Genomic DNA, 18,052 nt, shown 5'->3' with positions numbered 1-18,052 from the left:
TTTTACAGCTGAGTACAATATAATGTTTCTAAATCCAAGTTAAATTGTCTGCGTTCTAGGCGTTGGGAGATCTTCTGCCATTTTAGGATCATTCTGCCTAATATAACCATTTCTTGTAACATTATGGAGTGAATGTTATCATCTGCAATAACAATATATTCACATGGTGTTCGATTAATAACTACTGAATTTAAATACACATTGTCACAATTGTCTAGAATAACCAAGCCTGCAGAATACGCTCAGTCATATTCTGTAAATAAATAAATGAAATTAACCGTTCCTGAAAATAACATGGGAGCTTGATATGAAGCTCAAGCTCTGGCATGAATTGGTCAATGCATCATTATTTTTTAAACTAATATCACATAATCAGGCTGATATATTAGATATTCTTTTGAACTGCAAAAAATATGTGCATGTTCAGTATTTGAAATTTCATTAGACATTAACAGTCGCATCACAAATATTATTATGAGGGTGATGTCACAGACAAATGTTCAGTACTAGAGTTTAGAAAAATAAAAATTCATTTGCACATTCCAGATTTCTCGAATTTATACAATAAAAATCTGCACGATTAAATCTTAGGAAAAAATATTTCACACTGTGCAAAACAACTTACAGCAAGTTGTTAATCAATAACAAATTGTGGAAGGAAAAACATAAATTGTGCTCAGTTTTTCTTCCATCGCACCACCCAGAGTTTCGTGACGTGAGGCTAGATGATTAGGTGCCATACACGAACGTTGATACGAGTCACGCACGCAGTACATGCTTATTTGACAATTACAGCAGTACAAATAAACCATTCAGTAGTCTAGAAAAAATATACTGACAAAATCGATGGAAGCAGAACATCACAAACCCCAACAAGGGAGTCAGACCAGGTGCACGTGAAGGACAAACAACCACACCAAGTCACAGAAACAAACAAGACCACATACATCAATCAACAAACAAATCTGCAATCATGTTACAGACAGAAATCCCATAGGAAACCACCAAATCATGATAGTGGCCAAAAAACTTCTTAAATGCACTTTTAAGTTGAGGAATCAGAAACCCTTGGATCAACTTGGCAGTCAATAGCCGAAATCTGGTGAGGAAAACTGAATACCTAGAACATGTTTCCGAGTAACGCACAAGCTGTGAAATATGAACTCCTTAAGTTCACATTAGCAAAAAAGTGTTCCACTACTGTCAAATTCGAGTAGTTGATCAAATTATGAAGCATAATTCAGTGTGTCAGTAGTATCCTTAATTTGAAGTTCATTAGGATAAATAGCATGTAAATATCTACTGAACTAAGGATTGTGCAGTGACAGAACATCATCAATATAACGAAATTAAAGGAACAAGCCAGTTTCTTGGTTCCATTTTTCATTAAACCTTCAATGAATTCCGCTTCATAAGAATACAAAAACAAATCGGCAAGCAAAGGGCGCAATTAGTGCCCATAAGAATACCAACAGTTTGCTGAAAAACATGCCCACCACAAAGAACAAATATGTTGTCAATGAGAAAATTAATCATTTTCACTAAATGGTCTTAAGTATACTTCCGTCTTGAATCTGCATGATTTTGAACAAAGTACCAAGATATACGATTCAAAACTAAATATGGACGTCTGCCATTTTTGTAAAAGAAACATTGAACAAATTTAACCTTAAAGCCTGCTTAAAGTTGGGAATGTGGTATATTGGTATAAAGCGTGGAAAAATCATATGTGTGTTTATTATGGAAATTACTGAGAGAACGAGAACTCTTTTTCAGTCTTTCAAAATCCACATCAGCATGTGTATAAATCTTATTTCCTTGACTGCAGTAAGTAGTGTTGTTAATAGCTTAGAAAGTGGTTTGGTGGAACACCTAGAAGACCCAGCAATATATCTATGTTCATAAGGTGTCCAGTAGAGAATTGGCAAGTCGAGTTCGTCATCCTTTATATCAATACCAAAGGACAAGAGAACTGACCTATAATTTAGTAATGTATTCTCTTCGGACAGTGCAGTGATTGTATATGTTGGGTATCCACCTTTGTCACATATACCACGTTCTTTAGCAAGCAGTCGATATAATAATTTTTACAGACAAATTCAATGTTATTAGGGGCTTTGTCGGCAGGAACAGCAATATATTTATTGTGAAGGGTGTGAAAATCAACAGCAACACTGGAATCTTTGAAAGTGATCCTGGCATTCATTTTCATAGTTTTATTGAGCTTTGTGATTCGCTTTTGTAGTTCTAAAGGAACAGCATTCAACCATTTTCAAGCTCAACATCCTCACGCCTAGCCCATTGTCTAGCAAAGTCCTCAACTGAATCCAAAATAGAAATAAAATTACAATTCCATTTTATTGACTGAGCGAGTCGATATTTAAGACCTTTCGCCAAAAGTCTAAGTCTAACATTCTTGACTATGCCAAGGTCTCCAGTAATAATAATGTGTTCAGCAGGGGTGTACATGGCTTCTCCTTCTCGGTGACTTGTGGAAGATATCCATTACATTGACTGAACTACAACCAGGACTAATAATACTACTTACACTGTCGATCTTTCATTGCACCCATAAGGTGCGGCAGTACCTAACACTCGAATCTAAAAATCTTCTCTACCTCTGTGGAAATGTGTACACAACTGAAGAATGTTCATTGCAGGATATATTTTCTCAATAATGCGAACTTTTTTGGAGAGAATGAAATGATCTTGTTGGTTAAAATGCTGATAGATCAGCTGATTATCGCAATGATTAATTTCAAAACAGTGACCATTCATCCTCTCATTTAATTGTTCCCCTGTAATGTTTTCCATGCTGTTTATTTGATATTATTTATAGAGTTACTAATGAACCGCCCGTTGAGATATCATGAAACTGTTATTGTTTGTTTTAATGAACCACAAAACCTTTTCTTAATTCAAAGCACTCCAGAGAAACATCTCCGCCATTCATTGGATATTAGAAGTCACCTGATAAGTAGGTCACTAAAAAACCCTGCAAAATGCAGTTGCATTTTGAATGTGATAAATTAATAACAACTATTTAAGAAATAATTATGTTATGCTATGTATAAATCGAAACAATACATAGAGGAAACGATCAGCAGGGTTCGTCAACTGAAGCTAAAACCAATGATGATTGTCACTGCATGGCGTCCGTTTCCACTCACCCAGATAAACATAATTACCAGTAAAAAGTGGTCCCTATGAACGAAATACATCACTAAAACGAAAGTGTGCCTGTTTTTGCCACGGTTTCCTGCGTTTATGAAGTGAGACGTTCAAAATGCTAGTCATCGCCAAACTATCAGATGACGCATCATAAAAAAAACACCAAAAGGATTACACCATCAGTGCAATTTTACAAAACACAATCATACAGAAACCAACCAATATTGGAAAATTAGATAACTCACCATGAAAGATATGGTGCTCCAAGTGAACGCATTTCAAAAATGCATTGTATGCATCAATTTAAATGCCTTGCAAGAACCAATGAAATTTTTAAAATATTTTTTTTCTCACGTGCTCTCTGTTTGAGGGCGTAATAACCTGGTCTTTTGTTTACTACTTAGCGGCTGTGTACCTGGATTTATTCTGTGTGTATTTGGATGTTCTAATCTTGGTGTTTTTCCAGTGATTTCTCTAGGTGCAATCCAAATATAGTGTGTCTTGTTTACCTGCAATTTATAAGAGTTCGAGCTGGCCAACATGTTTTTTTTTTCATGTGATTGATTACTGACATGTTGAATTCTCATTTTTGAGCCATGTTTTCAACTTTGTTCATCATTTTCAATCTCGTCATATGTTAACATTGTTGTCTACGGAAATTCAATTAGAGGTATGAGCCCTGCAATATCATCACTTCCATCAGGCTTAACGATGGTCAGCCACGTGATAATTGAAAAATCACTTGTCAATGATATCAAGGAAGTGCAGCTAGAAAATATTTGCGAGCGATTTAAAAAAATCTGTAATCGTTAAATATACTTTTGCGTCCTCAAAAATACATACAAATAAAAATCTCTCTGATTGCACGTTTTCATGCTACAAGGGCGTTCAATAAGTAATGTCCCTGACCCTCTTCCAGTTCTATGATCCAGATGAAATTTTGCATGTGTAATGATTTACGTCTCTATAGGTTACGTTGCAAAAAACAGCTCTGATTTACAGGTGTTTGAACTGTTTCAGCTGTGAAATTGAGCCAGTTGAGTGTCGCCCAGTGATCATTTTTTTTGTATTTGAAAGGACGCAAACCAAAGGAGACTTTTGATGAAATAAAAGAAACTTATGGTGATGATGCCCCACCTTGTAAAACGCTGGCATCGTGAATTCAAACATGCCCTGAAGTCTGTGGAAAAAGCTCCCAGACATGGTCGTCCCTCTTCTGCCATTGATGAGGCATCTGTCCGTAAAGTTGAGGCAGCCATTTTGAAAGATCGACACATTAGTGTTCGCCAAATAGCCTAAGAGGTCAAAATCAGTATAGGGTCTGTGGAAACTATCATCCATTACATTTGCATATACATATGGTATCTATCTGCCAGATGGAATCCCAGGTTGCTCACATCTTTCCAGAAGCAATAACGCTCAAGAATGAATTTAGAGAAGTGCCAATAAAATAAGTCATTTTTTTCATAAGACTGGGTCCATCACTATGATCCAGAGACAGAAGCCCAGGTAATGCAGTGGAAGCACTGGGACTCACTACCTCCAAAGAAGGCAAGGGTGCAGCCCTCTGCTGTCAAGATCTTGCTCACAGTCTTCTGTGACCAGGACGGAGTAGTGATGACAGATTTACTGTCAAAAGGTACCACAGCCTTGATTTCTGAAGTTACGACGTGGTTGGAGGAACAACATGGGGTGTTGCTGCATAAAACGATGGGAGAAATGCATAACTCTGGGTGGTTCCTATGCAGAGAAAGACTAATGACTGTGCCAAGTTTCATTAATCTCCTGCTATTGGAAATGGGTCAGGCGCATTACTTATTGAACGCCCTTTGTATCTATGCTGTTAGCTGCATATAATAACATCCCCATAAATAACAGATGGTGTCTTCCATCTAGGGGAGCTTTTTTCAAAACAACTGATATATAACTTCCGTAACGCAGAGCCTTAGGAAATTGTATATTTCCCAAAAGCTAAAGCTTTGTGAATAATGTAAATCACATTGTTTGAACGTTGGGAATCCTGAATAACTGACATTTATTAGTTGAAATTCTTCTTGAAATTATTTACTATTTTTTGTTCAACACTCTTAACACACGGGCTTTATTTTTGTTTATAAATAAATAAATGTAATTTGATGATTGGAATTATACAACTTCTGACCAAATTCCTTGATCTTTGTAGATGCATTATGATGGCTCCATTCAGTGTCACAATATTGCTATTAGACAGCAGAGTTGGCTTGGTCAATTGTTTGCTTGTTATGTATTTTCATATAGCAGAATACAAATGTGTGATATGCATACGTGAAGAAGGAATTTAAATAGTTCACAACACCCGTAACTGAATTGTCAGTGTCTTGTTTTTAGGAGAATGTGGTATTGCACTATCGAAAGCTAGAATGATTGGTGGACAGGACGCAGAAATAGGAGAGTGGCCCTGGATGGCTATGTTATATCACATAACAACAAACAAACCATTTTGTGGAGGCGCTTTGCTGACATCAAACTGGGTTGTGATTGCTGCACACTGCATTAACAAGTCAAAAGTTAACGAAAATACGCTCCAGGTATACATCGGAAAACATGAAGCAGTTGTAGTTGAAAGTGGAATTATTGTGGACGAAATTATTGTGCATCCTGATTATAATAAAACAGTGTATGATGCAGACATCGCTCTTATTCGATTGACGGAACATGTTGTTTTCACAGAAACGATCAAGCCAGGTATAGTAAATACACAGTAAAATGTTATCTTGTCACATATATATATATATGTTTAAAATGATGTGTTGATGTAAAGATGTTTCAAATGATGTGTTCACTTGGCGAATTGAGTTGCAATGACAACTAAATGGCTATTAATGTAGAATATTAAAGCAGGATCATTCATTGTAGTGGTGCGACTCATATTTCAGGTCAAATAATATTTAAAATTAATTTAGAGTAAACAATTTCTGTTTGCCGGGTTTGTCTATATCGGAATATTGAGCAAATACAACACATAATTTGTATAGTAGTGTCACGATTTCAAATCAAAGCCTGGGTTCGACAAAATGCCTATGTTTCCAAAATAATTACACTAATGTTTAGGAAAAGATATATTAATTTACTGTACTTGTAAATAAACAGACCAAATAGCTTTGTATATAGTTTTCCACAATGCAGCAATAAATAAATTCACTCTATAAGGATATGCTTTAAATGCAAAAGAATAATGGGTGTCTACTTATTAAATAAATATCTGATTCATTCCAGTCTGGTCCGAATGTCGAACAAGTCTTCACCACGTGGCCTGTTTTTGATAGAGCGAATTTCTTTTGTCTTGATATCGCAAACAGGGTACGAATAGGGAATTTAGAATAAACGATTATCGTTCTCGCCAATTCCCCAAAAACAAGGAGCAACCAAAAATAAACTACCCACGTCGACATCAAGAAAAGTGAAAGAAAATGTTTTTTTGTACGCAAAATTTTAGGGGGAAATAAAACGCCACCATAGTTCAAACCACATTCAACCAGATATATTCGGAACCCAGATACATTACATTCTTTTTATAACATTTTATATCTTCAAGCTTTTTATGATATTTTCTATTTAAATTAAGCCACACATATGCATTGAATTCAATAGAAAGGATAGGACGCAACGCATCAGCCTAAGTTTCAAAAGCGTTCATTCTAATATGGATATTTTAACCAAGACTTACTCTCTTAAAACATTATCACAGCATCAATTCATACTATTACTGCAATTGATAAATATACATGTATATAACAGCTATCATTGCTCATTTATTAATTTGTCATCCATTCTTGTCAAACTTACTACTCACCTCTCTAATATATGGATATGTATTTATAACACTAAGGAAAGTTCAATGTGATAATGTTACATATGTTTTTTTATAATTGTAGTGTGCCTGCCGTCAGTAGAAAAAGCTAAACAGTTGCTTCAACCAAACACATACGGTACTGTTATAGGATGGGGTGATACTGAGGAACAGGGACAATCCAGCACACGTAATATACTACAGGAGGTAAGATTGGTACAACTTTTGAATGATGATTATCTGCTCTATAGTAAAGCAAAGCTAACTTGATACCCAAACAAATGTTATGTTAGTTAACTAGAACTTTATAACAATCTCAACCAGGATGATCATTATGCGCTTTCTATGCATGTTCGTATTCATCAAATCTCCACCATCCAACCAACTATAATTGATGTTGCAATCGCTGGTATTTTTTCACGAATGAACATACAAATTTATTTGTCTGTTTTGTTACAAATAAAGAATTGGTGCTACCAATGATAGCAATATACGTCATATTACTAATTTTGAATAAGATACGTCTGTTCCCATTTTGTCAATATCATCTGAACTGGTTAACTACAGAACATGTAGGTAAATGCGAACAGTGTTTTATATATATATATATATATATATATATATATATATATATATATATATATATATATATATATATATATATATATATATATATATACTAAAACTACATACGACTGTTCTAGCTTTCATCTTTTCGAAGCTGGTAGGGATATTACTGATGGTCTGAGAATGACTCAATATAATGCTCTTTGAAAGCTCAGGTAACCTCATATATCAACTGGAGATTAAACTTATTTGAAAAATTATGAGCTAAACGGTGGGAGCTAGAACTATACACATCTACCTGTCATAGTGGCCAAGATAATAAGTTTGTTGTTGAAAAAATACATTGTATGCAAGTCATATTATGGAGGGGATCAAAATCAAACCAGTGGTTTTCTGCCCGGCTCCGTAAATATTGTTGACGTAAAACATCGGATGACTTGCAGTCTTTTATTGCATTGATTCTGTTCTTGTATCATGACCCACTCACGCTGACGCTCATCTGGAAAACAAAATCTTACTATTGTTTTACCTTAAAAATCATGTTCAAGATTTCAAGACTTTTATTCAAACTACAGTATCTATGTAGAATATTTTATCTCAAAAATATGTGTACATTATCCATGTTTGAACTTTGTTTTCTTCTTTTGAACCAGATTTGTTAGAATCCCATACAGTCGTAGTTCCAATAAATTAGACTCGCCGAAACTATTTTATCATATCACTAAAATTATTTAAGGTAGCGAGAAAAAAAAAACTAGAAAAAAAACATTTTTCAAAAAAATCGAATTATGAAACATTATATTGTATAATTTTTTAATCTTTGGTCCAAATTTACGATGCTTTTGTTGCATAATTTCAGTTTATTCCCGGAAGTCTAGTTGTGGGTGAACGCGTCCTTCATGAAGGATTTAATTTGCATACTGATTTTTTGACCATCTGACTTTATTATATCCTGTGTAATCCATAAGTAGTGTTCGTTACGCGATCGAAGCACAGACAAACATTACGCTATAGCTTTTTTTTGACGGTGTTTTAATAACACTAATATATCACGGGAAGGAGTTCCGAATTGAAAAAAAATGGCCGCCGAAAAATTTTCGACGCCGTTAAAAGATATCTAAATGAAAGTGACCTGTGCTCATATTACAGCCAGCCCGCAGAGTGGTTTGAAGACGAGCCAATCGACTCTAACAACAAAAGTTCTGAGCAAAATATTGTCCCTAGTGATGGCCCACCCTGTGTTTAGAAAACCGATTGTACTGTTGACGCTGTTCAACATAACAGAGGGACTTCTTGTTCAATTTAGCACCTACTTTCGATGAAACTGTTAAGTTTTGTCACTTTTTAAAGAACAACCAACCAAGTTTTCACGATGTAACAGTCCACGCAGATCAGATACTTATACATTTACAAAGTATGATCGAAATGTTAGACATGTGGTCAATAATTAGCTGTTTATTTCATTGAGTTTTTACGAAAACCATTTTTTGACTATCATTACTATTGAAGATGTCATCTTTTAACATTTTTCTCTGCGCTAACGATGTACAAATTATACAATCTATTCGCCACAAAATGGGCTAAAATATGATGTCTCATGGACGTTTATGTGAGACGTTGACGTTGAGTTACGGCCTTGAGAACATGGAGACGATCATAAAATGTATTCCATAAAGTTCAACGGACTTTATCTCCAGAACTATGGGGCACATGGCAATTTCGAGACGCATTTTCAAAGATCATTATCTTATAAAGCAACAGTGAAAATATTATAAACATAGAAAAAAGGAACACCGAGAAACTGCCAATCCCACAAAAACTCTATGTTTAAGAGGTTTATGGGAACGATCGTAGCTTAATCCCCTGAGCAAATACCAAGACGGAACATACATGATTGTATTCTGCTATATCTCAGCTTTCTGAAAACGTATACATTGCCATAACTACATGCTTAGTAACTTGCGAGGAAAGTCCTAATCTCAATTAAACTATGACGTGTGTTTCCCCCCTTGCTTCCTTAAAATGACAATAAGAGCGTAAGGTTCACTTTTAACAAAATATCTAAATATATTGGCCTTTCATACATATATGTTATTCAAAATGTAGTGAGATTTGCTTCACTTGAGGCTAAGATATTTCAACTCTTGGGTGAATTGTGAAGTTATGCTAATTCGAGTCAATTTTAACTTATAGGGCAAACAACCATCAAATTATAAATGACCTGGCACTCATTATTTGAACGAAACAAAGAAATGCATTAATATTGTGGAATATAAGAGAAAAATCGTGCAAATGGTGATAAAAGCACCAAATTTGGCATAGTAACTTCTAAGGGGATACTTAAAAAATCCCACTCAAATTCCAAGATGGGACTCCAGATAAGGGTTTTTCGCACTTACAGGGACGTACTTGGTCAATTGGAGTGATCTTGGTGTCAATATATATGGTTTTTGGTAAGCTGAACCGAATTTTTCTAGCTTTACAATCTTCAGAGTACCAGTTGTGCCAGTAAATGACAAATTAATAACAGAATACACATATTCAATTTAGTTTATTTTGTTATTTTTAAGTTGTGTTACTTTATAACATAGTAAACTTTTTGAAGATCAGATTACTGAAATAATGACACCAAAAAGAAACAATTATTGACCATATTACAGATTATTTATGTAAAATTATGTAAAAGTTGCCAATAATACTGTATAATGGAGAATTTTGTCCTTTTTCAATTAAGTGAACATTGTGTCAATGCCTATGGTTTATAGCATGCTTAATTCATTTTTTCTAGTTTTCCAACCTTAACAATAATAACAACAAAACACAACAATTCATATAGTAAAACACCTTAAAACTGGCGCCTTGACATGTAATAGCATTATACAAACTTTAAATAATGAGGAATTTTGTCCTATTCCTTACTGCTCACACACGTAACTACAAAGAGCAGTGCAGGAGAGTCCTGAGCAAAACATTTGCAGCCTTTCTTGCAAGAGCATATGGTCAGTTCCAGATAGATTTTTGCGACTGGTGGAAGAGTTGACCAACATACTTGCCATGTCTCTCCTGTCCATGTCCATTCCCATTTAGGGCTGTTGATTTTGGGGTTTTGAATAGTTGCCTGACCTAGATGATTCCATCCTGGTAGGCAGCACGCTTTGCATGTACCATAAGGGCAGCCCTGGTTGGTAGGATTGAATCATATTGACCTCGGTTTGCAGGCAAAGAGATCCAACCTTGCCTCGTTCACACCGGCAGCAGCACGGGACATGTCACACATGTTCATGAAAACAACAAAGTTTCTAGCTTCTGAAGGTCACAATCAGACACTTCTCTCGGGCAGTGAATGAGTTTTTATGAATGTGTCAGACACTTCCCTTGCAGACATCCCATGTCAGCCATGTTGATTTCTTTCCTGTACCACAGAAAGCAGCATCACATGCAGTGAAAGCATGGAAGTATAGCATCCCACTGGATTTCTTGGGCCCTATTGTAGAAACAAAAGCAATTCACATGCTTTCAAGACCAAGCTCCTGCAGGTATGGCAGTGATGACACTGCTAGTACGACCACATCAGTGTCACTGGCTTTTATGATAAGAGACTTGCTGCCTTCTAGGGTTGCGTTCCTGACATGCACAAACATTCTAGTATCAGCTTCTTCATGAGAACATGAGGCCACACTATCCAAGAACTCCCTTCTGTTGCTGATGGCATCAACTCCTTTTGTCACGATAACAGTGCTTTCTGTGTCAGTCTCACACATTTGTTCTGCAAACATTTTTAAACAGCTTTGTCTTGTTGCTGTCATCCCGCAGAAAACTTCCCCAGTTTGTTAGCTGGCAGTTATCTTTCAGCACTTTCTCCTTTGAACTTCTAGCAGCCTGCTCATGTTTGAAGAAAGACACCTTGTTCTTCTTAACTGGGTGGTAGAATGAACATTCCCCCTATTTCCCCAAGCCTCCCATGAATGACTGGAACTGCTGTTTTCATCTGGCATGATGTGTGTGAACCAATTCAGCAAAGGTTGGATCTGCAATGTTCTTTGTGTCTAGCACCAGTAAATCTGCTGACATTTCTTGGAAGGGGTTAGACAACTCCTTCAGTACTGTTTGCAGTGCTTTTATCTTCTCAAGAAAACACCTTTGGGTTATTGAAGTCTGCTCATGATGTTTGGTGGTGAAAGCTGCATTTTTCACACTGGAAATGGTCTCATAGCTAGAAACCAGGCGACTCACCATTCACCCATGAATCCCCCTGGGTCCTCAGTCAGTTCAATTGCTCCTCCGTCACTTTTAATGACTGCATTGTTTTGCCCATTGGCTTGGTCAATGGCCAAGGCAGATAACTCTCTTTTAGTCGTGTGTACAACACAGTTTCCTTTGTCCTCTGGGCACTTCTGGGTGCTGTTGCTTCAAGGACATCATGTTCATGAGATGAATTGGAAGCCACCTGGCATAATTAACGTTGTTATTTGCAAATAAGTAGGGAATCACTGTGTCAGTGCTTCCCCTATACAGTTCAAAGTTTGCTTCTCTAAAGAAGCGGATCAGTAGGAATATGGCGAGTTCCAGAACTGGAACTGTGGAATCTCAAGTCACCGCTAATCATGCCCAACTTCTCAGACTCTAAGCAGTAGTCTTGGTATGACTGCTTCATCAGTGCATACAGGCTGTATGCTGTGATCTGGTGGGCTAGTCTTGTTCTGGTGACACTTGGCACAACCTGAAATGACTCTGCTGTACCGGATGATGCAACTCTCGCTAGTCCAGCCATTGTCTTGTAACAAAGTTCCAAGTGACTTGAATGCAGCCATCTCTATGTGAAGCCCCCTAAACATTATAACGAACTTGTCCTCTCCATAGTCAGGCCACTGCCGCTGGATTTGCTTAGCCAAAAAAATATATGGCTGATCAGCAGCGACGACAGGGATTTGTCCTTGGTTAATGAAATCCACTGTTTCTCCAGGGCATGTATGATGGTTGCAACAGACTGAGCCTGGTCACGGGTCAAATGCAGCTGTGAGGCGATGCCCACTTCAAATGACTTGCTAGATATAAAATGCTTCTCATTGCAGGGGAATTGGGATTCTTAGAAATAACTGCTAGCCATACATTGATGAATTAATCAGGAAGATCTGGAACCTTCTTTATCCTAACATTGGCACTGATTTTTAGTGGGTTACGTTCCTCACCATGGTGTTCAGAGGTTGAGTGCTGAAAGATGGACATGCTGGTACCATGGAACGAAGATTTAGCAGTAGTTGCAGTTGGGTTGTGATCAATGTTGTCTACAGCTGCAGTTGTGAAAACATATCTCCTCAAGACAGTTGGGCAGACCACTCCGTCTTCCATATACTGGGCCACAACTGTCTTTCCCAACTAGGCTGATATTTCGAGGACCCTATCATAAGGTATACTGACCACATTCTCATGAAGTATCTCTATGATTCGCCTCTTTCTCGTCTTGGCAAACACGGACATGCCAACATAGAAAGCAAAAGGTGTCTCCTGGTCCTTGAAATGGATGTGAATCTGTATGCCTTTCTGTGACTTTGCAACAAATGTACATTGCAATGTCTGACATGCTGCAGTTGTGACTCAATGTCAACTCCATGCTCGATCATATCGAGCATAGGTCACTAAGTCTGAAAATGAGTGGGTCTAACATCTCATTAGCAGTTTTCATCTCATTGATGTAAGTCACAGTTCCGAAAACGCCATTGGGTAGGCTTCATTTTCTTGCAACTCTTCCGCTTTCCTCTGTTTTTTTGCATTCAGATAGGCTCTTTCTCTATTGTATAGAGCTGTCAAACATGTAGGGTGATACTTCAGCTCTTGAGCAATGACATCTCCAGCACTCAGTTTTGCAAGGAGCTTCCCATAATTGATTGTCTTTGCACATTCATTAGTTCTTCTGTTCATTTTCATAGTCATAGTTTGACTGAGGCTGTCCCCGTCCTCTTCACACAAAAACACTCTGCCTTCTTTGAGACTGAAATTCTCCGTTGGATTTTACTGCTACTGCTGGTCTGCAGTCTGTCAGCTGCTGGGCCCGATCGTTTCTCAGCTTCTTGTAACTTTGTGTTGTTGAATAGTAGCCTACAACTCTCATGATTCCGAGCAGCATTTTTCTCAAAGTTTCGGATATCCCACTGCCATCATCAAGTCTTGCTGGATCAAGCTTGATTGGTAACTCGTTGAGTTGCAGAAATCTAGGAATATTCCTACCCAATAGGCTATAGCCATCGTCTACCCTTTTGGTAGGATTTGCACGTGGAGAGGTAAGTACTTCTTTCTTGTTAGTTTGACAAAGACAACACTTGTTCCAGTCAGTGTGCCAAGGTTTTGTCTTTGAATCCAATGTATTGTTCAGGGCCAAGGGTTTATCCTTTCACCACCCTGTTTGATGGACACTTTCCTGTATGGGATACAACTATGTTCATGCATTTTGCCCTACACTTAGTCCGATCGTTCATCCTACGTAAATTAGTTCCCGTATCATCTTTCCCATGCTGGCACATCCTGTCTATTCAGGTGCCGTTGCTTAAGTGACTGGCGTTACATTTGGAACACTAAGTATGAAATGAATTCTTCCAAGCTTACGTTGAACCCCATGCTGGGTTAAACAGCAGTAATTGTAACCAGTGTGCCGTGGTAGTGCCTAACAATCACTCCTAAGAAAACAAAGCCTAAAGATCCACTCTCCAAGTAAATGTAAAATTTTGAGTGTGTTGTTCACTGTCTCCAATTGCCAGTCAGGTACTGTATCATTCAGCTAATCCATTTGCACAAAGGTATGGCTCGTGATCTTCATGCACATTAAAATTTTGAGCTCTGTTTGCTACCCTCACCTTGTGGGCGTGGCCATTGCTGTTTAATAGAAACTTTTTGGAACTATGATGTTGAGAGTTCAACTAGCAATGAAAATCCGAGCCAATAGTCTACCAAGATGACATGGCTGGCTGCTGAAACAAGGGTACCTCTATCAATAAAACCATACACAAGCAGAAAATATGGAACCTGAAAATTGACACAATAACCCGGAAAAGACTCGTCAATTCACCAAAAAAATTGACACTTGATAGTGCTAAAAGTAAAAAAAATAGATTTGGCATACCAGGAAACATAGAAATTGAGAGAAATCACTCAAATCGACCAAGTACATGCATTTCTATGAGAAAAAAACATTTCCAGGCTTATTTGGTGGCCATTTTGAAAAACAATAGCCGCCATTTTGGATTTTCAGGTGGCCAATGGGGTAGATTTACTAAATATACGATTGGGAGTCACCATGCACAATTTGGTGCTTTTATCACCTTTTGCACTATCTCTGTGCAAAATTGTTGTTATCTGCCCCACTATAAGATATGGATGGAATTTTATGGAAATGTAGATACCGAAGTAAAATAATTTTAATAAATATTAGTAAAAAGTATCAACGGCTAACCAAAATTTAAACGTTGTGAACAATCATCTTAAAAGGAACATATGTGGTATATTTTCGAGGTCTAAAATACTGGAAAATAGTAAGAATTCCTATAGCACATACCATTTACAGTTGTAATATTTAGTGATGTAATATCGCTGTTGATATGGTAAAGCACAAGTCGTGTTACATCTCATCATCGTTATAACAGCGGTTTACGAATTTTAAACTGGATAACTGTCATGGAACAACACAGTGACTTAAACTCATACTCATGGTGAATGAAAAGTTTAATTCACAAAAAAATATCACCATGAAAGTATAGTAATATTTATGCTGGTTTATGAAAAAGCATCAACCTCCAAAACTATAAATGCCCGTTCATCGACGTGATCAGATGCTTAATTGACATGAACTAGCATATAACTCGTAAGCGTAAAATAGAAACAAATATCACGATTTAGTCATTAGCCTCTTCTAGGTCGAATTATTGTTTGTTAATTCAATTGTAAGGTGACGTGAAGCAACACGTGACAGCTATAGCCACTTATAAATATGACGGACGTTGAAACAACTTACAAATGGCGCACTATATTTTAGAACAACTTAATAATTCCACACCGAGAGTTAACATGTGTTTCAAAGTAGAATGCTATCGTACGACATTGGACAACAACATGCACGTACTACCTTGCATTAACGATGCACAGTACACAATCTAAATTTTATTCTTTCCACAGGTTGACTTGACAACACGTGATAGGGATACCTGTCTTGACTTTAGTTCAAGCGTCACTGATAATATGTTTTGTGCAGGTCCACCACCCGGACAATCAGGAAAGGATGCGTGCATAGGAGATAGTGGAGGACCATATATGAGCAAGGTAAGAAAGTGTATATCATATATATGATTGCAGATATGGTCAACAGTGGTCTAATATGCATTTTAGTTAAAGTTATCAGCTATAGTGTGTTATAATGCATCACAGGCGATTTAAGTAAATCACATATATTATTTACATTAATAGATGCACAAGAAAAACGCTACAATGCATGTATTATATAATCATGTGTCGCATTTCAGCATATTACGAGGTCCAGAAGGTTTGCATTTTTGACAATTTTGAATCTAACCATATGATCCCATGATAACAATCCCCTCATTATAGAAAATTAGTTGCATTGACATGGTGGAACATACATTATACGATTACATCTCACTTTATGGGATCTGGCTTGGAATATGAGGCTAGATATTTTTCGCATTTCACTACACACTCGAATGATGAAAGTTATCACATTATTGAGCTAGTTGTTTCGAATTAAACTTAAAACAATAATGCCAAAATAATAGCAGTGCAGGAAGTGCAAATACAGTCACATACAATTGGAGCAAAAGGTATTAGTTCAACAGGTCGTTGTTTGGCGTAAATTTAAAAAAACCCGCAAATTTCACAAAGATTCTGGTGATTGATTGGCTGTAATGTCGCGAGTACAAAAAGTATCACCCTGTTCCATTTTAGTAATACATTAATTTAAGTCTGATTCTTCAACATGACTGACATATAATGTGTTTGTTTACAAGTGATAAATATCTGGTACTATATGACATTCTACCATTGAAAATGTGTTTATTCTATTTGCTGCATGCAAATATATTTTGCATTATTTGTCCCAATAAGCTACATGGGACGCTATGAATCAGTATGTCCTCGGCTCATCCCACAGGATATTATTAATATAATGTACAATTAGAGGGAAATATTTCTTCCAAAAAATACAAGACAATATAAGCATCTACTTTCTGACTATTTGAAATGTTCTCTCATTGATTTACTGCAACGAAATAAGGTGCTAAAAATCTTCAGAATTGGGTAACGATTTAACAGTCTTGAATTTAAATGTTTTGAGCACTTAGAAAAAAATAAAAATATTTATCTACGGAATTGAATTGCATGGTCTGGTGTATGTTGAGAAAACAGAACAAGCAATTTGTTATAAAATGAATGACCATCACCATGGAGTGAATAATGCTCTTAAACGCCTATTGTGACAATGCTAAAACTTATACAAAAACGTTTTATACAGAAAGGTTTAGTGGTCATATCTTTCAAAAAAACATTGCCGAAGGATATCTACCTGACACGACTGGTCTTGAGGCCCATCATTTTCATATATCATATCATATGTACATTAATTGGATAATAACTGCCACTGTATACAATGTCTAATTTATGTACATAATTATATATATGTTGTTATACGTCTATTGAACTATTGAGTTTAGATAAGCGGATAGATATTTCAGTGCTTTTTATTTTACAGAGTGATAATCGGTGGTATTTATTAGGACTAGTGAGTTGGGGAATCGGATGTGCTCTACCAAACAAACCAGGAGTATATACAGCTGTACATAAATTTCATAAATGGATAAAAGGCATAATGCACTATGAAGAATTTTGTGAAGGTAATTAAGTGTAAATACTTCAAGAAATTTAAAGTACATGTACATGATTGCAGTGTGGAGTAATATATGCTCTCTATTGCAAATGTTGCTTGCTGAACTTGCACTTGCTGATATCATTCATTGAAATACAATATAAAGTAACACACACTGACATCAAATAAAAAAATATACACTAGCAACAATGTAAAATATGTGACCCATAATACACATGTTTAATTTGCCCTATTAACAAATAATTTAGTGGCGATGGTCTAAACTTAAATGACAAATTAAATTTGTTGAGCTTCTGCAACGATGAAAGATCTTCTTTTAAACTGCATATCATGAATGAATATGATTTTTTTTAGAATGATTAGTTTGTGTGCATAACAAATGGTAACTAGGAAACACTCTTTATATACTCCTAGTTGCTGCATGTGTTACACTGAACACAAACATACAATTAATAGTCTGACCTTACACACAGAGAATCATTGGCAAGTGGTGAAGCCAACGCGTCACCATCATGAACTTTACGGTCATCATTTGCACTAAAAAACAGAAGGAAGTCAAAAGTAATTATGCTTGATAACTTGATTGTAATTATAGCAGTTAA

General features: G+C 36.5%; 1 protein-coding gene across 1 annotated transcript; it reads left to right on the top strand.

Moving 5' to 3' along the window:
* Nucleotides 1–7,154: 7,154 nt before the first annotated feature.
* On the top strand, nt 7,155–17,520 carry LOC146735726 (testisin-like). The gene is made up of 3 exons (XM_085506564.1): nt 7,155–7,207; nt 15,731–15,874; nt 17,316–17,520. The coding sequence occupies exons 2-3, from the start codon at nt 15,794–15,796 to the stop codon at nt 17,463–17,465; spliced, it is 231 nt and encodes a 76-aa protein (XP_085362690.1). The 5' UTR covers nt 7,155–7,207; nt 15,731–15,793; the 3' UTR covers nt 17,466–17,520.
* Nucleotides 17,521–18,052: the final 532 nt, after the last annotated feature.

Source organism: Saccoglossus kowalevskii, chromosome 12, assembly GCF_978046115.1.
Source record: "Saccoglossus kowalevskii chromosome 12, keSacKowa6.1, whole genome shotgun sequence".
Lineage (NCBI taxonomy): Eukaryota > Metazoa > Hemichordata > Enteropneusta > Harrimaniidae > Saccoglossus > Saccoglossus kowalevskii.
The sequence above is the reverse complement of the archived record's forward strand: the minus strand, read 5'-3'. Positions and strand labels throughout refer to the sequence as shown.

Excerpts from the sequence above, each read along its gene's own strand:
- LOC146735726 (XM_085506564.1), top strand. The coding sequence starts at position 15,794 with ATGTTTTGTGCAGGTCCACCACCCGGACAATCAGGAAAGGATGCGTGC. Across the intron at positions 15,875-17,315 it reads GAGGACCATATATGAGCAAG|AGTGATAATCGGTGGTATTT; the intron begins GTAAGAAAGTGT and ends TTTATTTTACAG.